Source organism: Plasmodium inui (genome assembly GCF_000524495.1).
Source record: "Plasmodium inui San Antonio 1 unplaced genomic scaffold supercont1.23, whole genome shotgun sequence".
In the NCBI taxonomy this organism is placed as follows: Eukaryota; Apicomplexa; class Aconoidasida; order Haemosporida; family Plasmodiidae; genus Plasmodium; species Plasmodium inui.
This window is the reverse complement of record NW_008481857.1, coordinates 12,440-28,572: the sequence shown is the minus strand read 5'-3', so window position 1 is coordinate 28,572 and position 16,133 is coordinate 12,440. Positions and strand designations below refer to the sequence as shown.

The following is a 16,133-nucleotide window of genomic DNA, read 5'->3' as shown; positions in this document are numbered from 1 at the left end:
ATGAAGGGTACATGTCAGTTCTATATGTAGTGATATATTAATTGAAACGATCTTGTTATTCCATATGATTAAAGAGCCGGATAAAGAAAACTTAAGACGTTCCGCTCAATAGTGTATGCGTTACATGTGCATTCCTTGGCACAATGTGTTTCCGCGTAGATTACGTGTGGATAATTTTTCTGTATGGTTGCTAAATGTGGCATCCCTCCGGGTCATGTTTAAGCACCTTGTCCTTAATTAGGTGCAATATGTATGTTCATACACATATGCTTAGATGAAGATACCATTACTGTTATCTTATAATAAATTTGTTTCTTCGCTGCTCGTGTTGCACAATATGCTCCAATATTTTCCTATTATTTTAGCATATGCATCTGTATATTTCCTGGCTTACCCAAAAATGTTACGGTGAATCTAGGTTTCAGAAACATATAATTAATAATTTTTTCGTACGCACAATACAAGAGGTGTATCCTTTATGGCAAATGTTCCTCTATTGTTTTACTTCACTAGTTATTTATAAAGGACTGAGAGCACTATTATGAGTGACATTCTATTTCCAGAAAATTCCTAAATTAGCTATCAAGGGAAGCACAGTTCGTGGTATATATAGATAATACTACTCCTACTACTAATATTACATATGATCCCATGAATCATTTGTGAGCTAAGCAACTTGGCTTGGCATTTTTTCAGCAAGTATAAGAAAGGATCAGAGATTTATTCTCTTTGGAGTTGTGGAAATATGTTAAATGTGATTTCTTATATACTTTTCGTAGTACAAAAATAAGTTAGCATAACAGTTATGTGATTTCTTTTTAAATATGTACATATATTTCTTTTATGAAAGTTCTTTTTTTTATTACCTTATTATATGGTATTCTTTCGTTAGCTTCTAAGACTTGACCCGTTGGGGTAACTTCCCCTTATGTGACTCCATTTTTATGTCTCATCACGAGAATGTCATTTCATTCATTTTCGATATTTCTAAACAAAAACCGCATTCTCTGTTTTTTACTCTTATTAAATATTTTATTTCTGCGATCTGTGAGAACTTTATGCTACATTTACAGAACCTATTCTGTTCATGTTATGACTATTACATTAATTATTACACAGGTATTTTATTCCTATTTCACTTCAAGGTGGGTTTTATTAAGAATATAAATACTATTTAAATTATTCCATGTTAGAAGTGGAAAAATAATCATCATTTTTGGACATTTGTTAGTTTTTTTTTTTTGGTAGGTGTTTACCCTTCTTTAAGGTAGTTCATAGAAAATTATTCTTTAACTTTTTTAGGTTTCACTACACCAAAAGGTTGGGAGAATGCGAAATTCTGCGTAGTTTGTGGTGAATTCATTCTTCTCTTCATAGCCCTAGGGTACATTCAGTGTCTATCTTGATTTCACCGATATATGAACACATATATGTGATTATATATAGTTTATGTCGTTTAGACGCTTTATTAAGTTCGGTGGGTACCAAATTCTTATCGGGGGCCCGAAGGGTCTGTCCTTCATATACTTCTTAATTCGAAAAAGGTAAAACATCGCGAAAAGGCCGATACGATTTTGTGGGAAGATGCGGAAACGTAGGCATGATATGCGGAGAGAATAATATTCTTTAGGAGACATATATAACTTCATTTTATATATGTCGTACTTTTCTGTGTGTACTGGAGTAAAATAAATGTGGCAACTAATACAAGCGTTCTTATTTTTTCCTTTTCATTGAAGTGGTTTGTCCCCTAAACTGTTTTTTATTTCGTCACATACAGGATTATATATAGGTATGTAAAGTATACACTTCTTCTTATAGAATGGATTATTCTAGCAGACTATAACTCTCAATGCATCCGGCAAAGTCTTTCTCTTTTTTTTCTTCATAAGCTTCAACACATAGAAAAACTTGTCTGGTATGTACAATTCCACAATTCTAATTTATTTTCTGGTGGCCCCTTTTTCACATTAATATGAACACAAATATACAGATGGAAAAAGGACCTGATTAAAGTATGATGCCTTTTATATTATTCACTTTCCATCCATTATTTTGGAGAGGACAATAATACACATATAAATACCATTCTTGAAATTAAACATGTAATTGTAATCGCATGTGGGCAATTTCAACTGTGTGCTTTTACTTATGTTATATAATGGAACAGAACAGAATTATGTTATAGATGTGCATAAGATTCCTGTCAAAGTGATCGTTCGTAAGGGAATACCTCGTGGACTTTGTTAAATGTTGCAATTCGATTATAACGCTATTTCCTAAGCAATAAGTGAACTAGTTAATATCTTCATTTTGACAAGAAAGTCCTTTAATTTGTACTGGGGATAACAGGGATGTGTACTTCTATTTTAATGACGCACGATTTTGGCGGAATCTAAAATTCTTTCTTTTTTTTCATATATTACTAGAAGTAGGAACCAGTGGAAGTTTTTAAAATATCGCACGTAAAGCTATTTAACAGGAGTTATTTTTTAAGTAGCAGGGAAACCCCAGTAATTATCAAGTATTGTAGTAAAAATTCCGTAATCTGAGCGATGCTCTAAGTGAATTAAATGATATTTCCTCTAATTTTATTCTTTCCCTAACTTTGTAAACGAGTCACGAGGCAAATATTGGTTGATTTAAAATTATGATTATATGTGGCAAAATGATGCAATGCAAAGGAGAAAGGAAAAGTATAAATGTTTCCATACTAGGATAGGAGGAAACCTTTTTCTAGTATGATCTTCTATTGTACGCTTTAATAATGCGGATACCTAAAAAAAAGGCTATGAGTTTTTAATATTTCACGCAGAATTTTCCAAAATACTGTATTATTCTTTCCACCACATCAACTTTCTTAGCTCGCAAAAAAAGTACGTAAAATGTAACTGCAGAGAAAGACGACTCTCCATGTCCAACTTTCCCTATAACTAGAAAAGAATAACAATTTCTGCAAAGAGGAAGATTATTGTATAAGGAAAGCAACAGTCCTCTGATTAAAGACCGGCCTATTATATATATTATGCCTTATAAGCGTCTTCATTAATTAATTAAGAATGGTGAAAAGAAAAGAGAAGGAAGAAGAAAAATGCTTTCATGGGAGAAATATTATAGTTAAGGAAAAGGACGGAGGAAACGGAAGACTAGAAATAAAAAAAAAGAAAAAAGGAAGCCCTTTATAAATACGAATCTGTTACCTTTTATAGAGATTTACTGCCTTAATCTTCTGGTACGTAGAAATATGTGGCCCAAAGGGTGAAGTTGGTAATTTGCCTACAGGCATTTTTCACTGGAAGAATAATTCTACAGAAATATTCGAATTTGCATTCTTTAATTTTACCCTGCATGATATGCGAATTGATATATCATGGTTTTTTAGATATAATTCAAATTATTTTTTATGCCACCAATGAGGTTCATAAATAACCCCTGTTGTTTATTACCAAATATATAACACCGCAATGATTAAAATAGTCCTTCCCTTAATTTTCAGGAATGTATTATTATTACACCTAGTTAATGAGAAAATATTAAGAAAGACAAAATATATACATATATTACTCCTGTATTGCGAAGTATAAATTGTAAGGATGCATGCATGAAGATATTAAAAAATTATTTCGGCCTCGTTCTAGCTCTCACGCATTTCTTCTTATTTCGTTTTTCGAATAAATTTTCCGAAAAATGACATACACTCCGGAAATAAAACAGAGTAATAAACTTTTGTATAAATTTCATAGAAGTAATAAATGGAAGAAAACTAAATTATTGCATAAAATTAATCTGAACAGGATTGTATCATAGAATATAATCATCCTACCAAAAACTAAAGGAAAGGAAGTGCATTAAATTGGAAAATAATTTCTTCTTTCATTCTGTACGGATATCGTTATTATCTTCTTATTTTAACTTTTATTACAAGAACCTTGCGTTCGTTGCATGACGGGATAATATAGATAACTAATAACTTTTTTTTTCCCCATTTTTTCTCCAATTTTATTCCATTGGAAGTTAACGAAAAAATGCGACTCTGAATATATATCGCAAGAAATAATTTAATTTTGTATTTCTTTTAATAAGAAAAATTGTACATAAGGAACAGTTTTAAAAAATTATTCCCTCTATAAGTATTGATCATTATCCGCAAATTTTCTACAGATCATTTTTAATTAAATTTCTTCCATTGTTTCGGCTTATTTGTAATATATTGATCTTATCTATGTATTATAAGTCCCCCAGTTGCCAAACTGTACATAGGAATGCATACAGTAGTATATTTTCTCTCCTTAAGAATTTTTCACTCATTCTAAATTATCAAATACCGAATAAATAAAGCGTTCACAAATTTATATTATTTCAAAATGAGTGGATTATACAAGATTTTGTGTTTAACCGGCACCCTCTATATTTTATCCTGCACTTTTCCTTATTCTGGCGTTTCTGCGGCTGTACGATAAAAAATGAGAAAAAGATACTTATAAATTAAACATGCTAAGACTGTTAACAATAATAATCGTCAATCGTTACTAGTTTAGGGCAAGGAAGATGCATCGAAGTATACGAGTATACATATGCATACCTATATCCCTTTATGTCTATAATATTTTTCTGGTAAAAACGTTCCTTTTCAGGAAAATGAGGATGAGATAAACCTGAACACACTGCTTCCAGGCAGCCTAGAAGAATTAGATAAAGAAGGAGTATACTGCATATCCGAATGGAAGGAGAAAAAATGGTCCGAATTTATGAAATCAATAGAAAAGGGTTTTAAGGGATTCATGGTTTATTTGGAAAAGGAGAAAAACAGCTGGCTAGAAGGTAGGAATAAACTCTGGGAAGAATGGAAGGTAAATATGGAAAAGAAATGGGATCACTATGACGAAATCACCTTCAAAGAATTATTGTCCACTAAAGCAGATGATGCATTAAAATGGACTGACAAGGAATGGACAGATTGGGTAAACAAATATGGAAGAATAGCATGGACAGGAGCTTGGAAGGAATGGGTTAATGAGCAAGATTTAATTTTCAAGCAGGGTATTGAAAGGGATTGGAATAATTGGACTGATTTCCAAGAGAATAAATTTGGATCAATCCAATGGAAATTTCTTGAAACTTTCGGCTGGAAATACTGGAAGAATCATGCAGACCCTGATGACCCGTTATTTCCCATAAAGATGGAAAAAATGAACAAATGGCAAGACAGAGTTAAGAAGGAAGAAGAAGAATGGTCAAAGTGGTTAGAAGAAAAACGAACAGAACATATTGATGTAGAATGGGATAAGTGGGTGGAATGGAAAAAGGAGAATAACAAGAAGTTTATTGATTGGATGGAAGCCTTCGTTGAAAAATGGATAAACAATAAACAGTGGACAGTATGGATTGAAGAAAAGAAGGGTCCTGTTACAATTTAGTGCTAATAGCTAAATAAGGGACGTCATCGAATAGTAACTGTGTGGAAGACCTATATACGGCTGCATATGAACCTATAGGACAAAATCAACAAACAACAGTTGAGACGCCATTACTATTACGGAGCTCAGAGAAATGAAAGTTGCGATGTAGAAATACCGATAGGACAAACAAAATGCATCGAAGGGGGAAAGTATTGGAGAACTTCTTCTCTTATTTTTATGAAGGAAAATTGTACAATTTTGTATTAGACATGTATGCACTTAAATTTATACTCGTACCCAGTGTGTTTTTTTTTCTCTTGTCCTCTTTTTTTTCAAATAATGAATTTTCGCACGTGTGTTCTTTGTTATTTATATGGAATATAATTTTAAACAACATAAAATATCTATCGTTTGTGTATTGCAAAGTTATATATCTTAGATATTATTTACAAGGAACGGTGTTTATATGTCACTATAATGTCGTGTGTATGAATTTTATAGAAATACTTTTCTCTTTCACTTCCTAAATTTTATTCGCATACGAAGGCAGGAAGGATGCAATCGTTAGCTTGGGTAAATTATTAAATAATTTGGTTCACTATGAGAAATATATTACATGAAATTATATCATTAATAAAATCAAGAGTGCACTAGAACATTTGTTCTCATGAAATTTCGGGTTCACTTCCTAAATAAAAGTAAGAAGAAATAATTGAACCAGTGCACTATACAGGCCTTTTTTTATTTATAAGATTCGGTTTCTACTTACATATATTTTATATTCGTCTCGTTTCTGTCTTTTGTTTCTTATACCATTCTAATTTTATTCACAGGGTTTACATACTGGACAGCATCCAGATAGGGATGATTCTTTTACCTTACCTGTTATATCTCAGATGACACCAACAGTCTAGTTTATTCATGAAGGGATCAATTTTACATTTCACCCTTACGTTTCGTTGGGCATTTTTATATTTTACAGCTTACTGTAACTGAATCCATTTGATTATGGTTATGTGAGAATCCATAGAATGAAATTTCTTCTGTTTACGTGTGTATATGAATTGGCGTGGTCCAATTTTCTTGGATGCTTTCCTTTTTTTTATTTTTCTTTAATAATATTACCTCCTTGTTATAATTCATACGTTCTTCATATTTTAACACAGGTACTGATGTGTTCTTGATGTTAACTCAAAAAACACACGTCCATTCGAATTGCTGCTAATTCTGACGTTGAATTCATTATATTAGTTGGCTCCAAATGAGTTATCTATGTGTGCTTCTTGGAAAAAGGAATTTCTTTCCCCTCTTTGTATTTCTTTTGTCCAAAAAAGAAAAAAAAAAAAATTTCACTGTTAATATAAAAATAACCATATTAAATAATTATTTTGGCTTCTGAATTTAAGACAATAGATGCAACTTTAACGAGTCATAAAATTTTTTTACACACAGCAAGTTTGTTGACAGAAGACATTTTTTACGGAGTACTTCTATTTAAAATATGTACATAGCATAGATGACTATCTGTTACTCCACCGGAGTGAACTCTAAGTCAAGTAAATGATTTTTTTAAGTATCACAAAATTTAATTCCTTATATTTCATACTTATCTCTGTTACGCACTTCAAGAAAGAATGGACGCAAATTTCAATACGTCCTTGCAATATACCTTATATGTTCCCTACTCATATAATATCATTGCTGAATCAGATGAATCAGGAATAACATTCGTATTAATGAGATAATTATAAATGCCTTGTTACAATAAAAAAAAATATAACATCACCATTGTAGGCAGCATAAGGGGCAGTAGTTAAAATTCGGAATAAATTCAAAAGAATGAGTAAAGAGGTACAGGAAAGTAAGAATTACACCATGATCGAATAGAAGACAGAACGGTGTAAATATTGTAAGGATGAATTATCCATGAATTCAGAAAGAAACAATTAATTACTAAAAACCAGTTTGCATAACAAAGAGAAAGTATATTCATACAAGAGTAAAAATAAACACCTGTAACTAATGAACGTTACGTCTATTGCAGGGAAATTCCATTAATGTGTTCGATAGTGTCATTTCGTGTAGAATGGCACTACAATTTTCCCCATGTTTAGGGCACACAATATTAACTAATTGTTTTCCATGAAGCTCCTTTTTCGTGGTTCTTGCTAGATCGTAATTATCTTCACATTTTGCAGTTATGTATTTGATTTGTACAGCGCGACATAATGGCTGTTGTTATAATACATTTAATGTGGGAAAAAGAAGAAATTATAATCGATGAATGCTGGCTAATTTGGCAAATAACGGTACACTTAAGTTGGGGTAAAAAATGAGCGTATTTTGTTTTCTTTATTCAAGGAGTTAGCATAATCTATATGTATATCTCTTTTTAATGTAAAAAAGACAAATATGGAAACAAGTAGACCTAGCAAAAACCCTGTGTCCGAAGATGATACTTCCATACTAAGAGAAAAGAAAGAAGAGAGATGAATCATCGCGTGCTAAGGGAAGCAGTGTCCCATATGTGTCTTATCTACATTTATTCCTTTCTTGACATCCAAGAATGCTGTTTCGTGCACTTCCACCATAGTGGGACTGATAAAGATACAGGGGAATATGTCTATGTACTTTTGATTTAGTTTTACTCATTTGAATTATAATAACAACTGCGTTAATGCTTATAAACTCAGGGTAGCCTCCACTTGTAGAAAACCCCCATGCTGTGGATAAGCCGGTTTCCTAGGTACCACTGGTTGAAGGAGCGCTCGAACAGAATGAAGAATTGAAAAGGTCCACTTGGGATAATTGGAACATAAGATTACAGTAAGTTTTCAATCAATTCTATTCCTTTCCGAAGAAGGAAAAAAACGAATGGCTTGACCAGATAAAAGAGGAATGAGGAAAATTGATACAATAAATAGAAAATAAATAAACGACTGATAAAGAAGTTTTTGACAATAGCGAAAACTGAGCTAATATTCTGAAACCGTCATCAACATAGAGTTATTCCCAGTGCGCACAGGGGATTACAACATAAAGCAGTCACCTTATGGGAGTTGAATGTGAAGTTTGGGTTAATGATTCCTTCTTTAATGAAGTGAGTATAAAAAAGTGGATTCACTGGAAGAATTCGAACATAATATCATGGGTCAAAAGTGACTGGGAAGCTGATGAACATTGTTATTGGGCGAAATGTGAAAGAAACAAATCAGGCAAACTGTTTCATGTAACAGAAAGAATGAAATGGCTAAAATGTGAAGAGAGAAGCAGTAAGCATTTTGCCAAATGGATGAATTCGGCTAATATTAAGCAATGTGTGCACATAGATAACCACCGGAATAAGTGGACCGAGTGGCAAAATAATAAGAAGACGCTGTTTGAGATATGGGAAGATTTCTTTATTGACAAGTGAATTAATGAAGAACAGTCGCTTCCGTGGACCTTAAAGTCACAATCAAATTAATTATACGGCATGAGTGCATCCTTCCATCTGTGATATGTAATATGAAACCTTTAAGAGAACTTGATCATCTGCAGGAAAAATGAATTATACCCCATTAACAGCGTCTGTTATGACGTAATAATAAGAGAATATGTTATCAGGGATGTAAATAGAAGGGATCACACTGAAGATGTAGCTCATTATGGTTCACATGACCGTCTCTACGTGCATCTGGAGGGGGAATATTGCCGCAGATATATATATATATATGTAGATATAGATGACACGATAACCTTTTTTTAGACTTAGCTACTGCTCTAATTATATTAACAATTCTCCAGAAGTTTGCACAATATTAATGTATCATTCGCGGATGCCCCTAAAGGATAATTATGTTACATAATACTTTAAATTATTAGACAGTGAGTTAGTGCAAAGGATTATATCCTTATAGTTTAATACAAGATCAGACATATTTTGTAATATTCTCATTTTCATTATCACGCAGCATGTTAAACTTTCTGTTAATTTTTAATATTTTAGATAATTATAGTATTTAAGCTGATGCATAATGTGCTATGTCTACTAATTTAATATATTTTGGTTTCGTCTTATTGTCAATAATGAGAAATGTACTATGAAAATAGCATTTGGCACTATTTTCTGCAGGCACTATATCTGTCCACGTGTATATGTGAATAGGCGTATATATAAATTATATAGCTATATGAGCGTTATAGATAGATATAATAAGTATTACTATTTCTTTTTGTTTCGATAAAGTCTATTTAATGACTATTATTAAGAATGGTCAACCTGCAAAAATTAGTTTCAATTAAATTCAATGCAACGCAATTCAATACAGTGTAATGCAAGTGAATTTTAAACATTTTCCATTTCAAATTTTCACCGGAGGGGTGGGGAAAAATATCAAATTAAAAACCCTATTTAAGCATAACTTAAAAGTCTCAATTAGGGGAATATTAATATATAACAAAATGGAGGTTTTAGAGCCAGGGCGTTCGCATACAGTCTATTATTTTCTTTCCTTTGTTAGTTTCCTCAAGATTCGATGAATTCATTTGAAAAACAAGAAGTAAAAATTTCATCAAAAAAGATAAAAAAAAAGAAGAAAAAAAAGATTGTACATTTAAATTATATAATTTTGACATAATGGGAAATGGAAATATTTTTTTTCATAAAATTCGAACAATATATGTATGTAACGCGGGAGTATATAAAATTCTTTGTCTCGATTTGCGCGAGCATTCTTTTAAAGAAAATGGGAAAAGAGATATATGATAAGTACGCAGATAAATATTGTAAGAAATGGAGTAAAGAATAGTTTTAAAGAAATTATAATTAAGGAGAAAAATTAGATGACATACAAAGAAAAGGAAGAATTCTATTTTTTCCGTGAAATTTATTTCTTCAAAGTTTACGTAATTCATACTTTTACTCCTTAGAATTGTTCATGTTTATAAATTTTTTCGAAGATGGTAATGGTTTATAAATTTTCATTTATAATGCATTTTCTTCACTAATCTTTAGCAATGAAATAGAAAAATATATAAAATTGGTACTCATAGTTGTACCATCCACTATTGTTTTCATGAAATAGTATTTATCTTAATATACTATTTAATAACTGTGTTCTTTCATTTTATTTACATTCCCATTTAACAAATTGAACGAACAAGAACGATATGTGGTAAAACAGCAAATTGACAATGGTTCGATTGATTAATTATAATATCATCATCCCGTCCTATTTTTACTTTTATATATGAAAATTTCAGATATATGAATACTTTTGAATAGTTTTTCTCAGTTCTTTATTTTTATAATAGAATTGCTGTCCAAATATCCTTTATAAATACTTTATCTTTTTTACAAATTAATATTTCGTAGCCTTAATTAATATCTATGAGTGAATTTAATTATATCTCCTAGAATGAATAAATAGAAGAGAAAATTCAAGCTTTCCGTATATTGTTATCGTATGTATTTGATTTACCTACTAATGACACTTTTAACATAAATTTAATTATATAATCGTTAGAATTAATATATTCTAAAGAAATATTTTCATTATATTTTAGTTTTTTCCATTTATTTGTTTATATTCTAATGGAGTATATATCTTCTTACTACCTAATTTATTTACTTGTCAAAACAGATACTAAGAACATAAGGGGAGAATGCCAACAGTTACATTAAGGTCAATAACCATGATTCCGCATTTGAATGAAGAGTATTAGAAGTTTTAACTATCAGATGGATTTTTTTTCCTTATAACTAGAGTACCCAAAGGAGATGAAGTCAAGTAGTGGTGGAGATGGAATAACTGACAAGAAGTTTTCATTCTCAACGTTAAAAGTGGATAGAGGTGACATCCTATTTTGTGTTAGTACATCATTTGTGAAATTGTGTGCACAGTGGGTCTTTTTAATTTTTTCTCTGTACATTATATTGAAACACTTTTTTCCGGTAAGAACAACCTGCCCAGATAATGATACCCGTGAAAATTTTGGTTTATTGTGCAATGGAGTCCGATTATAATTTTGCGTATCCCAATATGTACCTCTATATATGTATATACCTGCCTGTGGATATACCTTCTTAGGTTGCTCTTTCATTCCTTTTTTTTTTATTTGTTTTTAGTCTGTATTCAAAAAATTCAGTAACGAACTGGACAAGAACACCTTAGATTCGATAAAATATGCACAGGGATACCTAGGAAAGTGGGAAGAAGAGAAAAGTACTAAATTAAAAGATCAAGCAGACAATGTGTTTGAAGATGCTCTTGAGGAATTATGTACAAATGCAAAGCAAATAGAAGCTCGTGGAGAAAGTATTCCTGTCGAAAACGCAGCAGATAGCCATAAGGGAAGAGAATATGAAGAAGGAAAATGTGATAATCGAAGTAAAGAACATAAAACAGATAATGTAAATATGAATACAAATTATAATATACAAAAGAAAGCAGATGCCACCAGTGATGTAAAAGGGACATATAACATTTCTACCGTAGATGGAAAGGATCTGAATAAAAAGGAAAACAGTGATAATAATACTAAGGAAGATGAAGGACACAATTTGATCCTTGAAAGGAGCAACAGCACAGTAAATATAGGAACAAGATATTTCATTGAAAGGGAAGAGACAACCCTCTCTAACATAAGGCAAAACGACGAGAAGTTGAATCATAAGAAGAGGGATGATAGGGATTTAAAGAAATTAGAAGGAAATGTTCCTAATGGAGCGGCGTGTACTATGGAGCTCAAGAATATTACGACTGACGCCAAAAAAGGAGAACAAGCGAGTACTGGTAAACAAGAAGAGGAAGGGAAAAAAGCAGTCCAGGGGGACGAACGAACTAATTATCCAATAAAAAATGACAAACAACAGGATGAAATAACGGGGCCAAGTTATAGCTGGAGGGCACGTACAAGTGGTTATAATAACAGAAGGAAATTGAGTACTAATTCGCTAGATGGTTTACAACAAAAGAATGAAACAGAAAAGAATAAGTATGAATTAAAAGAAGGTGAACAACAAATCCAACATAAATCAGTAGATGGTTTATCAACACTGATTGAGAAGCCTGAGCAGACAGCACTACCAAATAACAATAGGATGGAATTACACCTCAAGCTAGTGAAGAAAGAAATAATGGGGGAGCGAAAAAACCAACAAGGGAAGAAAGAGGAGATCAAACAGCAAAATGCCAGGAAAGAAGAGGCGGAAGGAGACGGAGCAAAAAAGCCCAAGGCGGAAGAAGAAGAGAAGAAGAAAGACAAAACCGAAGAAAAGACAACAGGAAAACCCCAAACCAAAGAAGACAAAACCGAAAGGGAAGAAGCCAAGCAGCATCAGAAGGAAAAGGCCCAAGCCAAAGAGAAAGAAGACAAAGAGGATGAAACAAGACAGAAACCAGAGGACAAAGGCTTAGGCAGGGACGTGAACAGGCAGCCAATGGAACAAATGGACAAATCAAAAAACATAAGAAGAGCAATATCATTAGATACCATTTATAAGAGTGATTTGGAAGCACAGGATGATGAAATTGAGGATGATAAATCTGATGAATGGAAAAGAAACGAGTGGAATAAATGGCTAATTAGAACTGAGGAGGATTGGAAACTATTTAATAAAAGCGTGGAAAACAAAAAGAACAGGTGGCTAGAGAAGAAAGATAACGAATTGGAAGTGTGGCTAATCAATATGCAGGATAGGTGGATGCATTATAGGGAAAATGAGAAGAATGAATACCAATCGGAAGCCATGAAGAACTCATCAAACTGGCACCACACACAATGGGAGCAATGGATTAAGACCGAGGGAAGGAGAAGCATGGAAGAGGATTTGAAGAAATGGTTAAATGATAAGGAGACCTTCTTGGATGGATGGCTTTCTAAAGAATGGGTTCAGTGGAAAGACGGAAGAATGCTTCAATGGTTATCACTTGATTGGAAAAATAAGGAAAATGAGACTTTTGAGCATTATAACTCGAGCGAATTTACAGATGTGTTACATGGAAGAAAGAGGAAGAAATGGACGAAATGGAAAGAAAGGACGAATAAGGAAAAGGAAGAGTGGAATAATTGGGTAAGAGGGAAAGAAAATTTATATGTCAACCATAGGTGGGATAAATGGTTAAAATGGAAAAGGCATAAGCGCGCTTTGTATAGTCCAAAGTTTGTATCCTTCATTAACAAATGGGTAGATAACAAGCAGTGGAAAGTATGGATTGAAGATCAGAAAGCTTCAGCTATGTAGAGAAAGTGATAGAATTATGGAAGTGGTGAAGTTAAGCGATTTTAACAAATGATATTATTTCGTACATCAGGAATTTTGCAGTGGCCTATATGAATCCATAACAAAAAAGAAGATTATGAATGATGAATATGAAGATGCAATGCATAACAAGTATAAGATAGATATTTCTTTCTTCTAGCATTGTTCACGTGTATTTCTTCATAATGTTAGAAGTGCATCAGGAGGAGAAGAATGGGCCGATTGTAATGAAAACAGATTGGAAGAGGTGTTTAAAAATCATGTAGAATAAATAAATCATTCAATAATGTTATGTGCATAGGCAGTTATGTATATGCATATATCGTTCCAAGAGGATTACGCGATTTTCTTTTTCTATTTATCTCTTAACCTTCATTTGTGTTTTTATATGTCGCTCCTATTAAATGCTACATTTCCCCATTTGATATCACCTTAATATTTAAAAAATAGTATACCCATAAATACTTTTTATCTGTCCCACATATTAAACCTAGTTAGTACTCATTAGAATATGATTATTTCTAATGTGTTTTCCTAGGGTATTTGTATATCTTCTATTTATGTCTTCGTATGTGTTTTGCGCAAATTTTTCCTTATGTGCCCGCCCTTTTCTTATTTTTGGTCTCTTAGGGTTAGATGGATGCTTATGAATAATAATCAGATTTCTTTGTTTAGAAGTAGAAACAACAATTTCGTATCTGCAAAGTTTGTGGTTATTCCTGTTATATATATAGTTGTGCCATTATGTAAACAATATATGTACATATATGTATATGCCTACAGGCAGGTTTACTACCTCGTTTAATACTTTATTTTAATATAGCTTGTAAACATAGCTGTTGCTTTCTTATTATTCCTTAGTAGCCACTATATGTTGCCTGTGCATAATGTATCCCTATTGATCTGTTACAAAACAATTCATGATGAGCCCCATATTATTATTAGGTGCACATTGACTTTAAGTATTGATTTCTTTTTTTTTTTTCTTCGTTTAGACAACTATAAATTTGATTATTACCAATAGGCAGTGATTATTATATTTTATTACGTGGCTTTCGCGTCATTGCTGCAACTGATATATTACAGGATAAAGCGTAAGACATTTTATTCTTTATCTTAGGTGAAGTATCGCATTATTCGCATATTATAAATTAATACTCCATCCTCTTTAGTATCAATTTATTTTATAATTATGGTTATGCATAGAATGATTCATTCGCGCAATACACTTCTGTCCTGGTTATATTTCACATATGAAAAGAAGTTTATAAATACAGGAGGACGCAATGGGGAATCCTTTAATGCACACCGTGCATTGAGTGCACACGTTTTGTGCACTTTAATTGTTTGCAATGGTTTTAAATGAGCGTGTCTGCAAATAATTCTTATGAATGAAGAGAATAGACTCATTAGTTTATTCTATGTAATTCAAAGTCCGTTATTTTTTTTCTTTCTCGTAAATATGGTTACTTCAGCAAAAATGAGAGTGAATTCCCGGGCGTACATTTGTGAGCGGAATAATTAGTAATTATTATTATAAAACTTTAAATTAAATATCTATTTTCTTTATTCGCGTGTGTAATTACACCAGATAGCATCGTATACTCGAAGGATGTGCTGCAGTGTGTGAATAATATGAATGAAAAATATAAATCAGGTGTAATTTCAATCGTATCAGAAGGAAAACAATTATGTTTCAGCCGGGCGAAGTAATGGTTTGAAAGGGTTTTATAGTAGTGTTTTCATATAAATAGAATCGATACCACAAAAATATTTTTCTGCAGTGATTTTCATTAAAAATTATCCGTTGCTTCTACATTTTATTCTTCGCGTAATGCATTTTTTTTTTTTACCCAGTGAGCAGTAAATTAACAATTCTCTTTTTAAATAAATGTAGGTTCCTTCTTCCATTGAAACTATATATTTTGTTAAATACAGTTAACGTATATTTTATAATAATGCCATATTAGTAATTAAGTGTATCTTATGGATCGTCGGTGCCTTATTCGGGTTGTCAGTGCGAGGTAGTATATTTTTGCACAAAACTCATGTATCCACGAAGCTCTTATGTTATTATTATATGATGTTATTCACCAGCTGAGATGTGAAATATACACTGGTTAATATGTTCCTTCATGTTTTTTAGTATGATGATTTATACACTCATATAGTGTGTTCTAATCCATGAAATTATGTTAGTATGTTCATCGTAGCCTATGAAGTCTATAAATATAGTGGGCGATGAAGCGTTAGTTAAGATTATAATATGGCTGCGTGAATGTATTATCAAGTTTTAAAATCCTGCAGCAGTGAGATAATATTATGTGCATATTTGAATCAAATTTCGTATGCATTACAGTTGGTAAAATTTCTCTTCCGTTTATAGCAGCAGCATTGGATACGCGACTCTATATGTACGTTTTCATTTTATAGTGCATAAATGGATGTCTGATCGGCGGTCATATGTTGAAAATCATGTGTGACTCCCT

The 16,133-nt window shown here is 32.1% G+C and overlaps 3 protein-coding genes across 3 annotated transcripts; all 3 read left to right on the top strand.

Annotated features, from left to right (window-relative positions):
• Positions 1–3,687: 3,687 nt before the first annotated feature.
• Positions 3,688–5,417, top strand: C922_04419 (hypothetical protein; the record flags this gene model as incomplete). Its single annotated transcript, XM_008820002.1, has 2 exons — positions 3,688–3,798; positions 4,635–5,417. The coding sequence occupies 2 exons, from the start codon at positions 3,688–3,690 to the stop codon at positions 5,415–5,417; spliced, it is 894 nt and encodes a 297-aa protein (XP_008818224.1).
• Positions 5,418–8,451: 3,034 nt separating this feature from the next.
• On the top strand, positions 8,452–9,147 carry C922_04418 (hypothetical protein; the record flags this gene model as incomplete). Its single annotated transcript, XM_008820001.1, has 2 exons — positions 8,452–8,810; positions 8,940–9,147. 2 exons carry the CDS (start codon positions 8,452–8,454, stop codon positions 9,145–9,147), a joined length of 567 nt encoding a protein of 188 aa, XP_008818223.1.
• Positions 9,148–11,160: 2,013 nt separating this feature from the next.
• C922_04417 (hypothetical protein) lies at positions 11,161–13,626 on the top strand (the record flags this gene model as incomplete). Its single annotated transcript, XM_008820000.1, has 2 exons — positions 11,161–11,334; positions 11,509–13,626. The coding sequence occupies 2 exons, from the start codon at positions 11,161–11,163 to the stop codon at positions 13,624–13,626; spliced, it is 2,292 nt and encodes a 763-aa protein (XP_008818222.1).
• Positions 13,627–16,133: the final 2,507 nt, after the last annotated feature.